The 23,080-nt window shown below is 43.9% G+C and overlaps 1 protein-coding gene across 4 annotated transcripts in view; it reads right to left on the reverse strand.

Moving 5' to 3' along the window:
• Nucleotides 1-2,526: 2,526 nt before the first annotated feature.
• LOC115656629 (dimethylaniline monooxygenase [N-oxide-forming] 3-like) overlaps nt 2,527-23,080 on the reverse strand; it is a 64,721-nt gene continuing 44,167 nt past the window's right edge. The window contains exons 1-9 of one of the 4 annotated variants that reach the window (XM_030573613.1): nt 22,393-22,478; nt 21,893-22,069; nt 13,739-13,927; nt 12,462-12,624; nt 10,781-10,923; nt 10,075-10,274; nt 8,442-8,800; nt 8,080-8,152; nt 2,527-4,381 (exon numbers count right to left, since the gene is read on the reverse strand). In XM_030573613.1, the coding sequence (XP_030429473.1) occupies nt 4,042-4,381; nt 8,080-8,152; nt 8,442-8,800; nt 10,075-10,274; nt 10,781-10,923; nt 12,462-12,624; nt 13,739-13,927; nt 21,893-22,024 (1,599 nt within the window). In that variant the 5' untranslated portion in view covers nt 22,025-22,069; nt 22,393-22,478 and the 3' untranslated portion in view covers nt 2,527-4,041. Of the gene's footprint in view, nt 4,382-8,079; nt 8,153-8,441; nt 8,801-10,074; nt 10,275-10,780; nt 10,924-12,461; nt 12,625-13,738; nt 13,928-21,892; nt 22,070-22,392; nt 22,479-23,080 lie in introns of those variants that run through there. The other 3 variants (XM_030573617.1, XM_030573616.1, XM_030573614.1) reach the window with 3 other exon arrangements.

Here is a 23,080-nt window from a genome sequence, read left to right on the forward strand (position 1 = left end):
TTCATTTATCTTTACATAAATTCTTCTTTTAAGAACCTGATTGATTTTTCATTGTTCTTAAGATCCAAGGGTTTGGGTCTATGTTCATCTGTATCAATTGGTGAGGATATTATTCTCAAACCTTCCCCAGGAAAGGTAGTATAGGGCTTGGGGGAATATTTTGGGGGAATAGGACTCCAAGTGGTCCTTTCCCTGATTCTTTGTCTAAATCACTTGGTGGTGGCAGCATACTGTTCTAGGACAAGGTGGAATTTGTGCCTTGGAAAAGTTTCTAACCGTAGCTGGTAAATATAAGCTTAGGGGGTCTTTCATGCAGGTTCCCACATCTGTACCTCAGAGTGGGGAGGGAACCCTGACACAGAGCCTTTGTGAAAAGAGGCCCTTGCTACAACAGATATCTTCTATGTGTAATGTACTGAAACCAGCTACTCAAAGACTGAAACTGATGCCTGGGACTGAAATATTGTCCATTTACTGACAACAGAGAGTGAATCAGAGGATGAAAACAACAAAGGTAAAAATGGAAGACTCTCCAGCGTGGTTCCTAGAACATCACTCACAAATGCTTTGAAGCAATATATCATGGGGAAATATTGGGACAGTTAGCAAAACAAAAGACTACAGAGCACTTACGTGCCCATGTAATGAGTGCTGTGTGCACATTCTTTTAGTGGAGTCTTATACAGAAAATATTTGAGCATCTAAAATAATTTTTATTTGCAGTGTAGTTGTAGCCATATTGGTTCCAGGATATGAAAGAGACAAGGTGAGGGAGGTAACCTATTACCTCCTCTACCTTGTCACTATAGTTTTTAGTTGTGTGAGTACAATCCTGTGTTAGAAGGCTACTTCTGCTAAGGAGCTGATTTTTGTTGCTGCCTCAGATGCTCTTTTCAGACAGATGAGCTGATAAATGGGACCTGCTGCCATCCAGCAATCATGGAACTATCAGATGTTGTTATTCATCACCAAGGGAGAAGGAAACATTGCAAAGACACTATTCAGCTCCAGCCAGGAGCATCTTCCTCTCTGCTGTCCGTTTCATCCTGCCACTGACTCCCCCCGCCACACCTCCACGTTCCTGCCACAACTTTCTGACAAAGTTTCTCTCTCTCTGTGCTCCATCATCCCCTAAATCAGGAGTGGGCAAATCTTTTGGCCTGAGGGCCACATCTGGGTATGGAAATTGTATGGTGGGCCATGAATGCTCATGAAATTGGGGTTGGGGTGTAGGGGCGGAGTGAGAGCTCTGCTAGAGATGCGGGCTCTGGGGTGAGGCTGGGATTGAGGGGTTCGGAAGGCAGGAGGGGGATTGGGGCTGGGTCCTGGCCTATGGGAGTTGCAGGGGCAGCACTTGGGGTGGTAGCAATGTGCAGAACCCCCTGGCTGCCCCTACGCATAGGAGCTGGAGTGGGGACATGCCGCTGCTTCCAGGAGCCGTGACACATGCACTCAGAGTGGCCCCAACTCTGCTTCCCAGCAGGAGCTTGAGGGCTGGATTAAATTGGATGTGGTCCACAGACCGCAGTTTGCCTGCCCCTGCCCTAAATTCTTTTCAACAGCACTGCTCATCCCACAAACAGATGCTATACCTCAACACCCCATAAGTCCTGCCAGCACCCTCTTAGCGCTGCTCACCCTGCTTTCTGCAGCCACATACCACAGCCAGTGTTCCTGCTCTCTTATGTGTGGCTGCCCTCTTGTTTACATGGGGAAATTAACCAGAATAGCTAGTTTAGCATTGCTGTCCAGGTGGGCATACTTATTCCAGTATTAAAGTGTTTTTTTCTGGTATAGCTTAAACCCCTTCCAAAGTGACATACTAGAAAAAAGGTTCTTTTAGACTGGAATAAGAGTGTCCACATAGAGAGTTATACCAGTATAACCACATTGGTTTAAATTCACACCCTACCTTATATTGAAATAACCTTTTCATGAAGACATGCCCTAAGGCACCTCTACTGTGCAATTTACTAGGCTCTCTTCTGGTACCTGCAAAACAGCTGTGGGTGCAGTTTAGGTGAGAAGTTATTAATCTGCAGATGAAATCATGCTATTCACTACCTAGACTTCCAGACGTGTTTCTGCCCCCTTCCCACGAACAGTTTTAAAAAATCAAATCCCTGAAACATAATTAAACGAAATACTTTGGACTGAATCCAAATGCAGAACTGTGGCCAGAGTCTTCTCTTGCTTCCCTTAGTGCATATGGTGTTGCCAGCCTCTACCCTTCCAGAGGCTTATCTGAATCTCTCCCCACCCTGTGAGGTTTTCCCATCCAATGCTCACTTAGTACATCCCATCCTCTTGGTATAAATCATCATCCTTTTGCCCTAGCGCCAATCACTATAATCGACATCCTAGTCCCTCACTTTACACAATACTACAGTTGCTAGCTACATAAACCCCTCGTAATAAATGATTCATTGTTTCCTAGCTGAGAGAGAACCAGGAAACTGGTGAAAAGATTCCAATACATTTTAATTTCAGTATTGTAATTGACTTTATTTTTTTTAAATGGTGGCTTGTACAATAGGAGCCTGATCCAATGTCCATTGAAGTCAATGGGAAGGGGGGAAATGGGTCTTTCCTTTGAGTTCCATGGTGATCAGCTCAGGCTAGGGAGAAGAGACACAACAAATGTAATCCCACCGCGGAACATCTGGGCATGCATCTGGTTTAAACATGACTGGGCATATACCTCCCTCTTCTGTCTGGGTGAGTGAGGATCTGACCACAGCATTCAGTCAAATACTGGATAGCTAACAAGAGCCTGTTCTAGACTGAACAGCTTCAGATATTAATGTTGATTGGTACATATATGGTGCCTTTCGTACAAAGAATGCAAAGCACTTTACAAAGTTGACAGCAGTCCCTGCTTTACAGATAAAAACCAACACACATGCAAATAGCATGGTTTCCCCTCTGACTGCAGTGTAAACATACACTGGTCTCTTGTTCTAACTAGTATGTCACACTGCTTCAAGGGAACATTTATCCAAATGGAAAAGAAGATTCTGGGGGCTCTTACTAAATCATGACTGGGGAAAGGTGGAGAGCAACAACTTGGCTGTCAAGTCCTCACTGACAAGTTCAGAGAAGTTCTCTCTAAAGCCAGCAGGAAACTGTATATTTTGTTTACCCCCCCCCCCCCCAAGCTAGGCTAGTTATTTGGATAGCTCTGTAGTGTATGCATTTCAGATTGTTTGCTAAGAGGCAGATGCTGCAGCTGAACATGCTGTTAGAGAGAATTATTACAAGACCCGATAGAAATTTTCTCACTGAAAGGTTTTCTTCAACAAAAAATGGCTTTTTGACAAAAACAAATTTTCCACAAATATTTTTACTGTGGTTAAAATGTTTATTTTGGTTGGAAAATTTTTTTTTGAGAAAAAATTTGAAACTGATTTTTTTGGGTCGGCAGGGGGGTATAACTCCCCCGTCCTGCCCAAGTCCGCAAAACAGGTTGTCATAAAAACAATTGGGTTTTATTGAAAACTAAAACTAAAAATTGTTTTTGAAGACTGAAAAATTTTTGGTTTCGTTTTTTCAACGACAGATCAAAAATTTCAGTGGGGAAACGTAAAACAATTTAAAAAAACAATTTCCCGTGAAAAATAATTGTTGTGTATTGACCAGTTCTAAGTTTTCACACTATTGAATACTCTAGATGTGAAGGGCCTGGGGTTTAAAAAAACACGGAGATAACATCTTATTTATCTCAATATTCCCCTTGTAATGAGTCTGTTCTTTCAGTATTTCCTAGGATACAAACAGAAGAACACAAATCAGGTTATGTTCATTGACACCAAAAGAACATCTGGCATTGACTTCTATACAGCGATGTCAGTTTACACAGTGGAGGCTGTGGCCCATTGAGTTTATACAAACATATGTGGTATATTTATCTATCTATTTGTCAACATCTCTATCTGCACACACAGTAGGTCAGAACTGATGTGAAGTGATAAGATTCTCTCCTCTCCTTTCTATTTTCCTTTCTATTCATTAACTTCATGTTGAGAGCCTTAAAATTGATGATTAGTTAAACATCAGAAAAACAGCAAGAAGAAGAGGGAAGACAAGTATTTTAAACAAATTCAAGAAGGGGAAATGTTTCTGAGAATCATGTACAACTCTAGTCCTCGTAGCCTTCAGCGTCCGGTCCCACTGGGTCAGGATGGCATTTCTGGCTCCATCCCACTTCCCCGGTCCCGTCAGACGAAACTGGTATGGACTGCATGGGCCAAAGTACACTTCCAGGGCCAGCCTTGGATCCGTCAGGAACAGCAACGGAAAATTGGGCTTCACACCAATAGCAGAGGCGAGTTCATCCATGTAGGAAACATAATCTGTCTGTAGGGTATTGCTCTGCCCATACCTTAAGGTGGGAAGGGAGAAGATATAATACATTGCTGAGTACAGGACTATTGTACTCAGTACTGTTATAGAAAAAAAACCATTTGGTTAATGGACACAAGATTAACTCTGCACTTCTATATGGTGGTAGAAGGGACAGGTAACACCATGGAGTATATCTATTGTTGCTGTGATGCGGTATGCTATTGTTGCACAGAAATGATGCAGCAAAAACACATTTACCTCACTGCAATCTTACGTCTCATTGCCTCAGTGAGAGTTTTGCCTGAGTGAGGGTTGCAGGGACTGGGGCTGCTCTGAATAAGCTACTTCTGAGACTTGTTCAGAAGGGGTGGTTTCATGTGTTTGATATACAGCATTGGACTGTGACTGGATTACATCTGAAAAGGGCCAGTCTGATACCGCTGGAGAGAGAGAAGCCTTATATTTGTTAACAGAAGACATGCAGTGCGTACAACTACAGTGTAGGTGTTCCCCTCCCCCCACCCACACCCCCAAAAAAGCCCCTCACTTGTGTCCTTTATCTGGGAGCTGGTGGGCCCTGTTCCAAGGGTGAGAAGATATTCTGTTCTCAACCTTGGCCTCTGTGCTGTAGGTGTCACTAAAGCAGCCAGTGTAACCGTCCTAGGGGGGGGGGGGGGGATTTGGAATCCAAGCAGGAAAGAGAGGCAGAGACAATCTAGAGGTCAAATTATGTTTTATCTCAATCAGTTGGGGAAATGTAGAAACCAGTTAAGTGGAGAATAACCACAAGTAAATCAGTTAGTTTTTTTAGCAGGAACTACTATTTAGGTTTACACTGTAACCTCCGGTAAACAATCACTGTTATCTATGGTCTGTTGACTATTACTATCTTAATTAAACTCATGTTATAGGCAATAATTAATGAAATAACAGAATTTTCAATTAGAAAAAAAAATGCACCAGAACATAAACCCCACCATTGTACGTTCCCTGGTCAGTTTCTTATTTGCAGCCTCTGTAAGCCCAGGGTTTGGAGAAGAGAATCTTAGGATGTTTAGTTACATATTGAGCAAGTCTCTTGTGCAATCTTTGTTCACTGTTCTAAGATTCATCTTAAATAAAGGCATGTATGTACTCCTTGATGCGATGTGCTGGCTTCTTGATTGAACAATTCTCTCTCCCCTCCTTTCTGGCTTACAGTCCCTTTGCTCAGACATTTTCACTATTCCTGTCACTTCACCTTGTCTACCTCAAGATGTTTTGTTTTACAGTCATTATTATTTCCTTCCTTGTGCTACAGCTCACTTCCTCCTTGTTTCTTAAGTCTGTATCCCTTTAATTAGAGTTTCTTTTATTGCTGCTTATTTCCCCCACATTCATTCTTGCTTTACCTTTCTCAGTTTTCTAACACTCTTTTTCTTATAATTCCTCAGATTACTTAGAGAGACAGTCCTTTTCCCTCATATAACTGTACTTTTCTTCCTTTAACTTTTCCTCTTTTCCCTGTGTACCACTGTCTTGCTTCTTTCTAGGCCCTGTTCCTGTTGTGGCTCTCCCTTCTCTTCCAGTGATCTCGGTCTTTCTTGCCCTTCCTGAACAAGACTTTCTTTCTTTCAGCTCTGTCTCCATTGCCCCTCCGATGATGCAACTTAGCTCTCCGCTTTCTGCATCCCTTCTTCTCTGGTGCCAGTCGCTGCCTCACTCACTACTAGCCTTGCTCTCTTCCACTGCTCTTTTGCCCCAGCAGCTTCCAGTGCAGGTGAGGTGTTACACCAGTGCGACAAGGGTACTCTGCACTGTTGTTCACTAGAAATGGCCCTGAGGCCCCAGACTTCTTCTATTCTATGCCTTCTTGGATCCAAATACCTGGCCCTGAGGACACATCCCATGGCAACGCTACAATCTGGCTTTGTAAGGGATGCAAAAGCAAGTACATTGGCTGGCAGGAGTACTACAAATAAGACCACACTCTGTTAACTCCAGTGACAGTTGTCCATTTGTTATAGATCATGTGATTCTCTCACCTCATATTTTAAAGGTGATGTAAGCGCGTGAGCAGATAGATAGGGTTGCCAAGTCTCCAGGATTGTCCTGGAGTCTCCAGGAATTAATCTTTAATTAAAGATTATCTCATGTGATAAAACCTCCAGGAAGTCATCCAACTGAAATTGACAACTCCACCAGCAAGGGAGTTCAAATAAAGCCCTAACGCCAGGTCAGTTCAAGTCCCTTTCCTCAGGGCCAGCTTTCTCAACAGAAAGAAGATTCCAAAACAGGATCAAAGTAACAGAGAACACTTGGTAACAACTGACAGCTTTCCAGTTGACAGCAAACTGGGAGGGGAGAGGACATTTGCACTTAGGTAGGTTCTCTTGCGACAGCTTCCCTTTCTTTTATAGCCCCACCTGAAAAAAATCACATGATGGGCAGAGAACCAGAGGGAAGTCTTGAAGACCAAGGTATAACTGAGTTGAAAAAAGAATTAGAGAAGTTTCTGGAGCATAGGTCCATCAATGGGTATAGCTAAGACAGCCAGGTATGGAACCCCATGTTCTGGGTGTACCTATACCTCTCACTGCCAGAAGCTCAGAGTGGATCATTCCATAAATTTCCCTGTTCTGTTCATTGCCCCTGAAACACCTGGCATTGGCCACTGACAGGATACTGGGCTAGACGGACCTTTGGTCTGTTGCAGTATGGCCATCCTTATGTTCTGCATGTAACCCCTTCCATGAGTGCACTTACGGAGCACCTGTATACTTTGTCCCTGGTGAGAAGATGCCTATAATAATGGACTGTCCCCTCAGACTGGAACTAACCTTGCTGGTCAGGAACTGAATTTGCATTTTGCAGGGAATTCCATGATTTTGAAAAAATCATTAATTCTGAATTGGAATGAAAAGTCAAATTTAAAAATGTGCCGCAAAATTAAAAGTTTTAGCTTCAGATTTTGACTCTGCTTTATATTGTCTTTTATAAAATAACACAAAAATGTAACAACATTAAAAATGTAACATAAAATAAAAATAAACACATTTCAAACAAAAAGTAATTTCAAAATTGAAAACTCAGAAAGTTCCAGTCCAATAAGGTTGGATTTTGACTGTCAGAAATGACACACTCTCACAGAATGTTTCAAGTTTAACAGATCCACATTTTCTGACAGAAAAACGCCCCATTGGAAATTTTCTGACCAGCTATCTACCCAGTACAGCTCCCGCTGAAGTAAAGGGAAATGCTTCTATTTACTTTAATGAGGACTGGGGGTCAGGCCTGTAAACAGGATTCTCCACCATTCTGAGGGTAGCTACACACTATTAGAGTGAGAGAGGTTCAGAACAATGAGGTATGGGCAGGGGGGTGCTGAATACTTGTTGAGGAGGCCACAGGGTTTTTAATAATCCTAAACCTGGTGCTGCAGAAGTTTTTCCTCTGTTATATTTATTTGGTGGGCCAAATAGGGGAGAACCAAGTTCCCAGGCTGAGGAGAGCATGTTATATACAATATTTGGGATGTGTGCTGGGGTGGGAAGTGGGAGTTTAAAAAAGTGGCTCCTTGGAGAAAGCCACTTGCTTATTGGATGGCAAGTTGTCATAATGTATCTGACAGGGCATATGCATTACAGAGATCAGACCATAACATTATGTCGGGTTTACACAGAAAAGAAGGAGGTGGTGGCCTTTTTCATGCACACAGAGCTTGAAGGACTACCTGAGAACTGCAGTTGCACGTACCATTTGAGCTTTTTCCCCATTTTTTCATCAATATCTTCCATCATGTCATTCACTGGGGGAAGCTTATATAACCCTAGAAAAGAACAGGTAGGAGGTCACTAGTTTATTCCATCTCCTAAGTAATAAAATACTCCTGCAGCCCCTCACCCATGCACTCAGTTAAACCAGCTATACTCCCACTGATCTACAATTTCTGGGGTGAGCAGGCCTAGTAAATCCCATGAGGTCTGCAAGTGTACAAATGTATGCCTGCTTCTCTTTTTGGACCAGATGCCCAGCTTGAATCTGCAAGGAGCTATAGGTTGCATTCTCACATACAAGCTCATCTGGGATAGTTCGCTGCCCTAGTTCCCTTCACCTACCCTTAAACACCCTTATAGCCCAGCGAGCTTGGAGATCTGATGTTGGAATTATTGCACCAAGTGACTGGACCAGGCCAATGACAGCCATGGTTGGCTTCTCGAGTCGAGGAGGAAGGATGCCCTTGTACAAGGTGACCTCGTTGTCTCTGCATTTGAGGATGGCGTTGTCTTCCATGAAGGGGTAGGAGTAGCTGTAGCCTGTTGCAAAGATGACAAAATCAACGTTTTCCTGCACAGTCCCATCCTGAAATATAGCTGAGGTTTCTGTGAATTCCTTCACATTGGGTTTCACCACCACTGTTCCACGTGTGATGCAGCTCGGGAGATCATCATTGAACACTGGCTCTTTACGGCTGGTTCTATAAAGAAAGAAAAGCACAGAGGCCTGTAGTATAAAGTGCTGCCTGTCTCCTGGCTAGGAGAAGCAGAGAGATCACTGTGTTTCTGTACTAACCCTTTCTCCTTGAGCCTATGGTTACTCATCGCCAGCTCTCCACAGTATTAATTCCTGTACTTGCCAGCTTGCTACCTCCCAACACTAGCACTCAAGCATGAGCTGATTTACATGGCATTGTTGGAGTACCTCTTCTTTGAAATGTAAGGCTGCAGACAGGATCACTTTAGCAATGAAGGTTTTTATCCTTTAAAGCTCAAGGAACCCTCTTTCTCATAGTAATTGCTTTAAGTCTGAATAAATCACTTGAAACAGGATCTGCTAACTCACTTTTGAGATTCGGTGACATCACTGTGGTATTGTATCTAGCTGAAAAAAAAAACTATTGTTGCCAGCCACTCGACCCTAAACAATGAGATTGGGTCCACTGATCTCCATATACTGAACAACATATGGAACTCTGCACGTTTCCCATTCTTTCAGCTAGAGCTAAAACTAAGATCATCTCCATGGTGCAATGAGGTTTAAAAGCAAAGTCAGTCCAAACATGGACTTCACTGGCATTCTGAAGTCCCTGCCAACACTTGGGATATTTCAGAAGTAAATTAATCCTTGAATTACCTACTAAAGGTAGTGATGTGTTTTTGGCTTTAGGCAAAGAAGTGGATGTTGTTTAAAAAAGTAGGTAGTCTAATTGTAGCAGTGTCAGTCTCAGGATATTAGGGAGACAAAGTTGGGGGAGGGAATATCTTCTATTGGGCCAACTTCTGCTGGTGACAGAGACAAGCTTTTGAGACACACAGAGCTCGAAAAGGTCTCTCTCACCGACAAAAGTTGTTTCTCTAATGGCTTAGGAAAGACATTGCTGTACTGGACCAGACCTAGCCCTGATAGTCTGGAGTCCCATCTCCAACAACAATGCATGAGAGCATAGCAAACTAGCCATGTGCACCTCTCCGGTTGCATAACTCTGAGCCCATATGGATTAGAAGGGACGGAGGATTCCTTTCCTACTCTTGCAAGCAATCCGTATGGCTCCTGAAGCGTGAGATTCCATTCACTTGTCCTGAGCTCTTATTTTTAAGCTAACCTGCTATAAACCTGCTGCCTGATGAGAAGAAAGTACATTGATGCTACCAGTAGAGTGCAACCAGGACACCACTGTGCTGCCTTTTCAAAGATGAGCAAGGCTTTGTCTTCCTCCTCAAATGCTTTGCAGGGAGAATCTCATAAAATTACCTGTTCAAAGGCATCAGGCCGTAGTTCTCATGCTTAAACCACGTGTTCATCCTCCTCACGTACAGCCAGTCGCTGACGGAGGTGGGAAGGGTATTCCTGAGAAAGGTTTCAAAGCGAGTCACAGTCAACATATCCCAAGGGTAGCCTTTGTCCCAGACACGACTCATCACCCAGGAGCCGCTTCTAGAGCTGAGATAAACCTAAAAAAATAATGGAGAAAGCAGAGTGAGGCCATTACCATTCTAGAAAGGCAACTATAGCATACTGATCACTGGTAGAGTCCTCTTCACCACTTCAGTGCTCCAGTTTTACACCAGTGTCACCACGTGGACTTCACTGCACTTACGTTGGGGTAGAACTGGAGTGAAGCAGTGGTGAATCAGGCCCACTTCACACTTTTCCAGCTCTAGCCCAGAACTTGTGGAAAGATATACTGCAAAGAAGCCTACATTGCAAGAGTGACACCTACAGTGCTATGCGGTTGGCCTGCTCTTGATTACAATTTGTGCCACATACTGTATTCCTCCGTCATGCGACCATTCTAAGCTTATTTTAAGGGTACAAACTTCAAAGCCACCTAGAAGACCTGGATGCCTATTCCCATGAATTGGGTGTCCAAATCCATGATGAGACCACTTTGAAACCCTCAATTATTGTACCTCAATAATGAGAACTAGCAACTCCACAGCAAGACAGGGAATTGTACCTGTGAGGCCGTGTGACTGAGTTCAACAGCAATGTCCGAACCAGAGTTTCCCAGTCCAATCACAAGCACTCTCTTCCCCTTGAATTTTTCTGGTTCCTTGTATTCCCGGCTGTGGAAGTAGCTACCTTTAAACTTCTTTAACCCTGAGGAAAAGTGGAAAGTAAAATGAGTTCATCTGGATATTTAAAGGGATAGATTTTACCCACTTGCAGCTGGACCCCTTTGCAGTAATTTGTGGGGTTCGGCATTTAGTCTCTATCTGATTTCCACAGCAGATTTGCTCATTTTATAAGTCACAAAAAGGATGGTTCATACTACTCATGCTACAGACTCCTCCTAGGCTTTAATAGGTCAAGGGGGTTCTTTTTTGTCTTGGAAACAATCTCAGGCACAGGACCAGGAGCCAGTAGTGCTGGTTCCATGTCCAGCTCTTCCACCTTGTCTAGTTTTTCTGGTTTTTCAAAGTTCTGAGCAGCTGCAGATGGAGTGGTGGGTGCTCAGCAGCTGTGCAAATGAGGTCCATCACCCCTCTGAGATTCAGTCTTCCCAACTGTAAAATCAAGTACGGTGAGGCTGAATTCACTCACATTGGTAAAGAATGTTGAGACGCTTGGACAGAAAGCACTATATAAATGCAAAGCATCCTCATCCTCACCAGGCATAAAGGTTCTGCCACAGCATCTTTGTTGATTGCCATGTCAAGAACCCAGTTGCTCCAATGAAATTGCAAATAGCAGAAGCACTCAGAGGTCACTGAGAGCAGAACCTGGCCCTGCACATTTTGCTGACATTTTTTGGTGAGACTTCCAACCTCAAGACAAGAGAACACTTGCTTGCATAAAAAACCATTGCATTTGACAATAGGCCTTGATCATATAAGAGGATTTGAATTGTTAACATGAATAAAGGACAGAACAAAATCCCCAGAAACAACCTCTCCAAGTTGTTCTAAAGAGATTAATCCTGTGCTTTCATTATGCCCTGCCAAATAATAAAATTTCATGACTATACCATTGCATAATGTTTCTCTAAACAAAAAGCTAGGGTTTACATATTGTAATTGCTAATATTGTATTTGACAATTATATGGTCTTAGTTTTGAATACCGCTTACAGTTCTGAACTAAACAGTTACTAAGAAAGCCTGGCAAGTTTTTAAAGCTATCATTAGAACAAATTGAAAAATGCTTAGTTTTTGTGGGTGACAAGGTGGGCGAGGTGATATCTTGTATTGGATTAACTTCTGTGGGTGAGAGAGACAAGTTTACGAGCCACAGGAAGCTCTTATGCAGGTCTGCAAGGCTCGAAAGTGTCTCTCTCACAACAGGAATTGGTCCAATAAAAGATATGACCTCCCCCACCTTCTCTCGCTATTATCTTGGGACGGACACAGCTACAACTATAAGGCATACAACATATTTTTTGTGTGAAATTGTAAAATTATTTTACACAATTTTCTGCAATTTTGTTTTGAATTTCCTATGAAAGAGAAGAAACTGAAATGATTTTGTTTTCAAAAAATCATTATTAGTACAAATTTTCAGGTTTTGGTGAAGTTTTTGAAAACTGAATTTGTTTCTAAAAGTTTAGTTTTTTTCAATTAAAAAAGCTTCCCAATGTGCTGATGAAAATGTTTTGACTAGTCCTTGCTATAATATATGCACTGAACACACACAACTCACCAGGGAAGCAATCAACTGGGAAATTTGGATGCACATGATGCCCCGAACAAACCATAACCGCATCAAATACAGCTGACTCCTCCTTTCCATTCCGTTTTGTAATAACATCCCACTGTCCGGTGACTGGGAAATCGGGGCGTTTTTTTATACTGCTGACCATAGTCTTAAAAGAAACAAACACATCAGTTTGTATTTATTGACACATAATTCTCCAGGTAGGTAGATTTGTAAGTGTCATCGGTCTTATTGGATTCACAGTACAGAGCTGGATGAAATCTTGCCTCCACTAAAGTCCACAGGAGTTTTGCCATTGACTTTAATAGGGCCAGGATTTCACTCTGGAATACATGTGTAAGAGCTAATGAACTGACCTTGACCCCAATAACAACATGCCAAATTATTTTGATTCTCTTGCCTGGCATTCTCTTACTGCTTTGCCAAAGCGACACCTTACAAAGATGGAAGTCAGTTACAGAGATGTGTTTTCAGTGATATACCATTCTTAGAAGGTAGGCTTTTTGGGGCAAGGACTGTCTTTCTGTTCTGTGTTTGTACAGCTCCTAGCACAATGGGGTCCTGGTCCATCCCTGAGGTCCTACGTGCTATTGCAATAAAGATAAATAATAACAATCACTTTGAGCTGGGTTACCTTTTGGAATCAGAGTTGGACAAATGTAGCCTTTTGGTATGTGTTTACCCAATAGCAGACTGATTTTCACAGGTTTGTTCATTATTAAAACTCAGTCAATTAATGCTTCTCGTAAATTTCAGCCCGTGAATGGATTGCTCAGGACTAGTTCTTTGCTATACCTAATTCACTGTTCTTGCTGTGTGATGTCGTCTAAGCCACATGGAATTGTTTTGACTGGATGACCGAAACATTTATTTTATAAACAGGAGGAAGGCTTAACTCGTATTTAATCCCTGTGCGTCCCCTGTCTAACATTCAATTATTCCACCACCAAAACATCATGTACATAGAAGCCAGACTCAGAGGGGATGTTTTGAGAAGCACAGTATGACCCATTTGCCCATGTGAATTACCAGGAGACAGACTGATTATATTTGTGGTTACTCTGAATTAGTCAGTTAAGTCCTGATGGTGCCCATCTAAGGAGGTCAGTAGGGGTAGGACTCCAGCCTCTGCCCTCAGAGGAATAAGGGGCTGGGAGTGAGTTACTCCACCACTAGGAGCCACTCTTCTAATGGAGACAGGAAGTAGGTAAAGCCATGGCTCTGGCCCTCCATGCACTGGCCTTAGCAGCTCTAAGTCTTACCTTGAACTTTATATATCTTAAAAGAGCAAAGTGCTTCGCATACATCCTGATGTACTCTTGGAGCTTTGAATTGTGCATGTAATTTGGAAAATCGTCAGGGAAAGGGAAGTCAGGGAAACACATCATTTCTTTGCAGGAGTTGGTGAACACGGAGCGGTAAATGCTAGCTCTGCCTTCCTCGGCACATTCCTACAGAGAATAATAATAATTAACAAAACAGCAAAAACATCCGCACAGAAGGTGGCTGCAAGACTTGCTATAACATGGTGGAGATTCACTCACTAAAGAATTAGCCACAGAGACACAATTCTCAGCTTATCTGGGATGCTTCATCCAGCGTTCCTGCACACATAAGATGAGAAGCATGAGCTGATGAGTTACTGTGTTCTACCAGCGTTACCAACTTGCAACATTTTATGTTTATTTTAAAGCCCTTGCTCCTGGAGGCAAGTGATGACATGAGAATCTAATCTTTCATTTTTTAACAGAGTAAGCTGTAGCCCATGGTTGCACAGAAAAGCTTGAAAATGTGACCTGAGTGTCCCTTGGAGGCAAGTAAGAAGAACTCCAGATTTACCATTTTTAAAAAATCATGATTTTTATGCCAATCTCGTGATCTTTTCAGGCCTGATTTATGATTTTTGAACACCTGGGGTTAGCAACACTGGGTTATTTGGAGACGTGCCATTGTAACCCATGTTCCGTGTGCATGCCATCTTCTCCTCTATCTGGGTGAGTCTGCTGTGACTCTTCAGCTCCAGGTGGGGAAACTCATCCTTTTAGCTCCTGAGGTACCTGCCTGGTTTGAACTCCAGCGTGCTAGTCAAAATGTCGGCTATCCCACAATTACAGAGAAATATGCTAGAAGGTCAAAATTCCCATTGATTTCAATGGAAGCAGTATCAGACCCCTAAGTCCCAATTCTACAAGGCACTTAAGCACATTTTGCTGAATAGGGATGGATTTGAGTATGTACTTCAAATTAAGCAGATGCTTAAGTCCCATCTTCAATGGGATTAAATTTAACTGTGTTTTTTAGTGCTTTGCTGAATCAGGGCCCATGTTTTTACCACGTAATTACAGAGTACAGAATTCACCAGTCAAATCCCACTAAGGACGGAGAGAAATGTTTGGTATAAAAATAAATCCAGTCAAGAAAGAGGACTCCAAGCTTTAATATAATAGATGTACAGAAGTGCTGTTGCCTTCTCCAATCCTATGCTCCTTTCACAAAGTCTCTCAGATTCTATCACAGGCAGGGAAGAAAGAACATATGCATAACTTCAAATCAATACTCTTTAAAACAAAGTTGGAGGGAGTGTTGTCTGGGGAAGGTGACCAGGAACCAGGACTTGAGTTACATTCCCAGCTGTGCCACGGGCCAGCTGTGAAATTTTGGGAAAGTTACTTCACTGCTGAGAGAGACAAGGTTGCTGTGACTCAGTTTTCCCATCTATAAAAGGGGGATAATAATACTACGCTAGCTAAGGCCATGGCTACACTGGAGAGTTGCAGTGCTGGTGGTGGGTTTACAGCGCTGCAACTTACTCTGTGTCCACACTTGCAAGGCACAGCCAGCGGTGCAACTCCCTGGCTGCAGCGCTGGCTGTACACCTGGTCTGCTTGGGGTGTAACGATTGCAGTGCTGGTGATGCAGTGCTGCTCGTCAAGTGTGGCCACCAAAAGCGCTGTAATTGGCCTCCAGGTTATTAGGAGGTATCCCAGAATGCATGTTCACAACAAACTGGAAGAATGGCTGAACTCCGGGCACCCTGGAGCTGCTTATCTAAAAAACAAACACAGCTGCTGTTTGCTCCAGCGAGCGAGCGGAGTCAGGCAGGGGAATTGCTTTGGAATGTTCACAGCTGTTTGCTTGAGGAGAGAAGTCACACGGTGGAGGGAGAGGGGGGAGTCGGTGTTGAGCAGCTGCTTATGTGGTCTGAAGGCTATTTAGGAGTGCATAATTTGCATTTAGTGAATAAGAGAGGGGTGAGGGAAGGGGTCGAAACTTTTAAAATGATTGAAGGTAGGTGCTGTGTATCTTCCAGTCCTTAGAACTTGCAAGGCAGGGAGCTGACAACAATGTCAGCTCCAAAAATCTATTCTCTCTGTCTCCCCCACACTCCCTGTCAAACTCCACCCCACCTTCCTCTTTTGAAAAGCACGTTGCAGCCACTTGAACGCTGGGATAGCTGCCCACAATGCACCACTCTGAACAGCGCAGCAAATGCTGCAAATGTGGCCACACTGCAGCGCTGGTAGCTGTCAGTGTGGCCACACTGCAGCGCTTTCCCTACAAAGCTGTACGAAGACAGCTAACTCCCAGCGCTGTAGAGCTGCAAGTGTAGCCACAGCCTAAGATCACTTTGAGATCCTCAGATGAAAGACTCTAAACAGATGCAGACTATTATCATCAACTCCTCCTCCATTTACTGGCCGAGACCATAGTTCAAGTCCTCAGGAGGTCTGTGGTTTCTTTGCTGCAGAGAGCTGCTAACATAAAACCAATGCTCAAAGCAGGGCAAGGAATTTGGCTCCCCATCCCCTCTGTTCCACCAACACCCCCTCTTTGTCTGCTTGTTCGTCAGATTTTTGCACAATCCCCTCCTTCTTCGCAGCCACCTAGGCTTGGTTCAATCTCTCTGAGATCATCTACAAGGCCTCACCTGTCCCTATTTAAAGATCCACTTTTACTGTGCTGCCAACAGTGAACCTAATTGATGTGGATAAAGATCCCGATATAGCATTCCCCTTCCTCTAACTTCCTCCTGTTTGTCTTTGTCCTGCCTCTCGGCCCTTCTTGAAGGTCTACAAAGCATGTGGCATATCCTGGGTGCTGCCCTAAACAGCAGCTATATGCTGATTTGCACCCACTCTGAGATAGGGTGACCAGATGTCCCGATTTTAGGGTCTTTTTCTTATATAGGCACCTATTACCCCCCACCCCCCGTCCCAATTTTTCACATTTGTTGTCTGGTCACCCTACTCGGAGAGCTAGGATGACAAACCACACATGCGTCTTGACTGTGATTCAACGCAGGATTTCAACTCAGGCTTTCAGAGGGACAAGGCTAGCGCCTTAATCTACCTCCCTTTAATACGAATATGAGAGTTCGGAATGTAGAAAATGCAGAAAATTAAGAACATAAGAATGGCCATACAGGGTCAGACCGAAGGTCCATCTAGCCCAGTATCCTGTCTTCCAACAGTGGCCAGTGCCAGGTGCCCCAGAGGGAATGAACAGAACAGGTAATCGTCAAGTGATCCATCCTCTGTGCCCATTCCCTGCTTCTGGCAAACAGAGGCTGGAGACACCATCCCTGCCCATCCTAACTAATAGCCATTGATGGAACTATCCTCCATGTACTTATCTAGTTCGTTTTTGACCCTGTTATGTGTGGCTATTTGGCTTTGTCTGCTCGTGAAATGCAAAGGTCTAATGCGACCCTATTGAAATTAGTGCTAAAAATCCCATTGATTCCAGTGGGTGCAGGCTGTGGCCGGAGTTGGTTAGGATAGTGCAGGGGGAACTAGCTGGGAGCAATAGTATGTAATTTAGAAAAAAAAGAGTTGGACTGAACATCCCGACAGATCTATTTTGTTGTATATTAGTCTCAGAGGGGAAGTGGTGCATGGCATGATATATGGAATCGCTGGCTGTCTTCACTGGGAGGCATTTATTAAAGAAAACAGCTACATGTTACTGAAAAACAAACAGGCTTCCACACAGCTTGAGTTCCAATATTGTCTCTCCTGTTCAACATGGGGTGGGTTTCAGAGACAGAGCTCCAGCCCAAGCCAGAAAGTCTACGTGGCTATTTTTAGTGCTGTAGCCTAAGCAACGAGAATCTCTGCCATGGGTTTGTTTTATTGTTTGCTGTATATGCGTATCTAGAGACAGTGAACGGCTGAATATCAGACTGCAGCCTATTACAGGGCAAGCACTAATCTCCTAGGAGGTTTAAAACTTGACCAAGACATTGAGAAATAAAACGGGTGGGAAGTATCTTGCATTGGCAAGATGGGCATAAAACAGAGAGCCCCGCTGATACTTCTCTGCTAAGCATTAATTTGATCAGTAGTTGGGAAGTTGCCAGTGACCTAAGGGTTAAAGTAGGCCATTGCCAATTCATGCTGAGTGTTTAAAGTTACCTGATATGGGTGCATTTGGACTTGTGCTCTGCAAATGGGAATGTGAAGTAAGAAGGGTTATGTAATGAAAACAGAACAAAACACATAGTTCCCTATTAACAGGCAATGAGGTGCAAAAAAGGGAGTTGAACCTTTGTCAACTGCATGCTTCTTAGCTGGATTTTCCTTGCAAATACAGGAGTATCTTTACCTGTTGAGATAAGGACCTTTATAAACATCTGGGATGGGCCCTGCCTTTATTCACCACACTCACTTTAACTGATTGAAGAAATACAGGATCCCCCTAAAGTTCCTCTCCTTTGTCTCAGATGCTAACAGATTAATGACTCTTTGCGTGACAGCCTGGCTATTCTTAAGCAACAGGCCGAGAAACCACAACCCTGTTGTTTAAACACAATATCACTGTCAACAAGTTTGAACAAGTGATGGCCAGGAGAACTGCACAGTGAATTGTCTGCCAGGTGCAAAGCTTGGGGATCTCGAGACATCTAGACAGACTTATGTGCAGTGCTGGGGAGGAGCTGATGGTCATGGTGCATGAAAGAACCAATGACATAGGGAAAGGTAGGAGAGAGAGCCTGGCGGCCAAATTTAGGATTGAAGTCCAGGACCTCCATAGTAGCATTCTCTGAAATGGTTCTAGTTCCACAACTAGGGCCAGTAAAGCAGGCAGAACTGCAGGGGCTCGATGTATGGATGAGATGATGGTGCTGGGAGGAGGGATATAGGCCATAATGGAGAAGCTAAATGAATTCTTTGCATCAGTCTTCACTCATATATGAAATTGCAGAACTACTAACTGTTGTGTGTAGCTTATCACTTAGATCAGCCTCTGCACCATATGGCTGCTGGACAGCTAATGTGACACTGATTTTTTAAAAAGGCTCCAGTGGGGCTCTCTGTTTGATGCCCATCTTGCCAATGCAAGATTCTTCCCACCCGTTTTATTTCTCAATGCCTTGGTCAAGTTTTAAACCTCCTCTGTCGGGATGTTCAGTCCAACTCTTTTTTTCTAAATTACATACTATTGCTCCCAGCTAGTTCCCCCTGTACTATCCTAACCAACTCCGGCCACAGCCTGCACCCACTGGAATCAATGGGATTTTTAGCACTAATTTCAATAGGGTCGCATTAGACCTTTGCATTTCATGAGCATACAAAGCCAAATAGCCACACATAACAGGGTCAAAAATGAACTAGATAAGTACATGGAGGATAGTTCCATCAATGGCTATTAGTTAGGATGGGCAGGGATGGTGTCTCTAGCCTCTGTTTGCCAGAAGCAGGGAATGGGCACAGGGGATGGATCACTTGACGATTACCTGTTCTGTTCATTCCCTCTGGGGCACCTGGCATTGGCCACTGTTGGAAGACAGGATACTGGGCTAGATGGACCTTGGGTCTGACCCTGTATGGCCATTCTTGTGTTCTTAATTTTCTGTATTTTCTACATTCCGAACTCTCATATTCGTATTAAAGGGAGGTAGATTAAGGCACTAGCCTTGTCCCTCTGAAAGCCTGAGTTGAAATCCTATGTCAAATCACAGTCAAGACGCATGTGTGGTTTTGTCATCCTAGCTCTCCGAGTAGGGTGACCAGACAACAAATGTGAATAATTGGGACGGGGGTGGGGGGGTAATAGGTGCCTATATAAGAAAAAGACCCAAAAATCGGGACTGTCCCTATAAAATCGGGACATCTGGTCACCCTATCTCAGAGTGGGTGCAAATCAGCATATAGCTGCTGTTTAGGGCAGCATCCGGGATATGCCACATGCTTTGTAGATCTTCAAGAAGGGCCAAGAGGCAGAACAAACCAGGGACGCCCAGAGGATTCAGGGGGCCTGGAGCAAAGCAATTTTGGGGGCCCCTTCCATAAAAAAAATTGCAATACTATATTCTCATGGGGACCCCGAGGGGCCCGAGCAAATTGCCCCACTTGTTCCCCCCCACGGGCAGCCCTGGGAAAATAAACCTTCCGCATCTTGACATAAACCCAGTTTTGAGAAAAATGCTTTACAAGGTATCACTGGTTCTCAGAATCAGCTAGTGCAAAAAGGCACTAAAGCTCATTAAAAGGGTTGGACAAATATTTTCTGTCAAAACTTTTTTTGGATCGAAAACTAGGGGTTTTTAAAAAGCAGAAAAAAATCACAGACAATGTCTGCTTTCCTTCAAAATGTGTTGTGGTTTTTTTAATTGAAAAGCTGAAATTAGTCTGCCAAAACCTGAATATGGTTTGGGGTTTCAGAAGTGTGTGGCCAAATATTGGCTGCTTGCTGTGTTTGATTGTTTAAAGAAACAATAAAAAATTCTGCTTAAAAATATCCAAAACTTTTGAACCACCTCAGCTTGTGACCAAACACCTGAGCCCATCCAGTCCGAGATTTTTCCAGGTTTCTCATACTCTACTGGCTTCCTTGACTTATATCTGTCTCCATAACTTTGGGTTCATGTAGGTTTGAACATAAGAACGGCCATACTGGATCAAACCAAAGGTCCATCCAGCCCAGTATCTATCCAGCCCAGACAATGGCCAATGCCAAGTGCCCCAGAGGGAGTGAACCTAACAGGTTAGGATCAAGGATCTCTCCCCTGCCATCCATCTCCACCCTCTGACAAACAGAGGCTAGGGACACCATTCCTTACCCATCCTGGCTAATAGCCATTAATAGACTTAACCTCCATGCATTTATCTGTTTCCTAGAGACTGGCTCCAGGGGGTCCCTCACAAACTAGAGACGGTTACTGTGGGTTTGTCTTTAGTATAGTTTATGTACATACGCCACGAACTGAGCATTTGAGCTTGTTCCAGAATCTGGCATGAGCCTATGTTGTGAAAACTGAAATGCTCAAAGTAGCACATACATATGAATGGACACAGGGTGCTAAAATTAAATTAACCCAGGGGTTCTCAAACTGGGGGTCAGGACCCCTCAGGGGGTCACAAGGTTATTACTGGGGGTCACGAGCTGTCAGCCTCCACCTCAAACCCTGTTTTGCCTCCAGCATTTATAATAGTGTTAAATATAAAAAAAAGTGTTTTCAATTTATAAGGGGGGGGGGGAATTGCATTCAGAGGTTTGCTATGTGAAAGGGGTCACCAGGACAAAAGTTTGAGAACCACTGAATTAACCCCTGTGAAGCCTCAGGGAATGCAGGGGAGGGGGGTGGGTCTCCCTTGGTAGGGGCGGGAAGGAGGTAGGTGCTGTAGGATATTGCTCTTCTCATGTGATCTCTCCCCCAGTGGCTAATTTTAAATGAAGCTACCCTCCCCTGACACTAATCTCCCTATGACACTGAAATTAAATACAGACTATAATTTGGCATTTGAGAAGTGAAAGTGATGGTAGCCCTAATGGAAAAGTTAACAGCTTGGCCCTTCTGCAAGCCTCAAACTGGTGAATGAGCTTTAGGGTAGGGAAGGCTGTGCCTCCCAAACAGCCTGGCTCTGCCCCCTATCTGACCCTCCCCCCACTTCCTGCAATACTATAGAATACTATATTCTCGTGGCGGCCCCTGCGGAGCCCAGGGCCTGGGGCAAATTGCCCCACTTGCCCCCCCCCCCCGGCCAGCCCTGCTTAAGCAGTGAAATCTCAATAAAGCCTCCACAGGTCCTTAACACAAAGGAACTTTTACAGGGACTGACCGGGTGATTTTCAGAGCACCCACAGCTCCCTTCTACTTAACCTGAAGTTGGAGGTGCTCAGCTTTTCTCCAAATCAGTCTGTGGCTGTGACTGTGGTTAGTAAAGTGACCATTAGCATAGATTTCACCACCCTGTGCAAGTGCCATAGAAAGACATGGTGCTCAAAAGTTAGTGATCTGTTCTAAACAATTAACAGATGCTTCTCCTGAAGAGCAAACCAGACTATAGGCATCAGGGAAAGCAAGATACAAGACAGGGTGTATGCAGAATGGAGTGACAGCTGGGATGTGACAAGACCAGCCATATTCTGAAATAAAGAATGTTTTGTCATCCGCCAATGAGCTTCCCACTTACTGTGAATTTCCAGAGCCCTCCTATGTCATCGCTTCTCTCGAAGCAGGTGGGCTCCAATCGCTCGTCCAGACAACACTTAATGGAGGCCAATCCACTCACGCCAGCTCCAATGATTGCCACTCTCTGTACCATGGTCCCCTGCAGCAGAGACGAAGCACACCTCTTCAGTACCTAGAGCTGTCAGTGAGCAGAAACCACAGCATTTCAGCAGAATGGCCTAGAACTTTATTAGAGAAGACTAGGCCACCTTTATGGACAGAAATATTGCACACACGCTCACTCTCTCTATAAATATAGTGGTAGCTTGTTCTGATTCCTATTAACACCCAGTGATGTGAAACAGATAATGGAATGAAATGGAGGTGATTGATTGCCCAAGATCTGCAGGAATGTTAAACTCACAGTTATCAGCTGTCCACTCTGCATTTCACTTTTACAATCACTTTAGCCATTTCTCTCTTTTTAGCCTCCCCAAAGTGATGTCCCGCTTTTGCCATTACCTTTGCTCCTTCTCTTCTCCAGCCGAGTCCCTGATGACTGTGAGTGGGTTTCAGGCAGGCACAGGGGAAAGCAATTGCCTTTCCTGGAACCTATTATTTTCAGAAACACAACTGAAATGTGGGAGGAGCTTCCCTTAAAGAAAAAGCCACTTTTACACACCATATCACAGGAGGCAGGACTCACTCGCAGGGCTGTGTAAGGACATGTCTGTATAGTATTGGTGGTGATTTTTGGAATTTAGCATACCTGGAATGGAAAGCGAGGAGGAGCTTGGAGATTTGAGCTCTCTGCTTCAGAAATAAATTGTCTAGGTGATGCTATTCCAGACAGCACCTGGGGTCATTGGGCAGTGGTGACCAACCCTGATTCCCATCTGGATATAGCATGACAATGATTCCCTAAATGCCCTCCTTCCACATCCCACTTGGCTCTGACTCCACTTTCCAGCCCACGCAGAGTGGTTCCTAGAAGCAACAGACCCTGCAAACAGGCTGGAAATAGTCTTAGATCACATCCCCAGAGTTGTAGTAACAGGAGGGAGAGAAAGGAATACATGGAAGTGGGGTGATCTAGTCATGTTCTGAGAGGAAGCGGGATGGGGCTCAGCATCTGGGGAACCTAAACCACCCATTCACCCAAGGGCTATTTTATAGAAGGCTTCTTATATGCTGTCTGTCTGGTCCCCAC

Source organism: Gopherus evgoodei, chromosome 8 (genome assembly GCF_007399415.2).
Source record: "Gopherus evgoodei ecotype Sinaloan lineage chromosome 8, rGopEvg1_v1.p, whole genome shotgun sequence".
NCBI lineage: Eukaryota > Metazoa > Chordata > Testudines > Testudinidae > Gopherus > Gopherus evgoodei.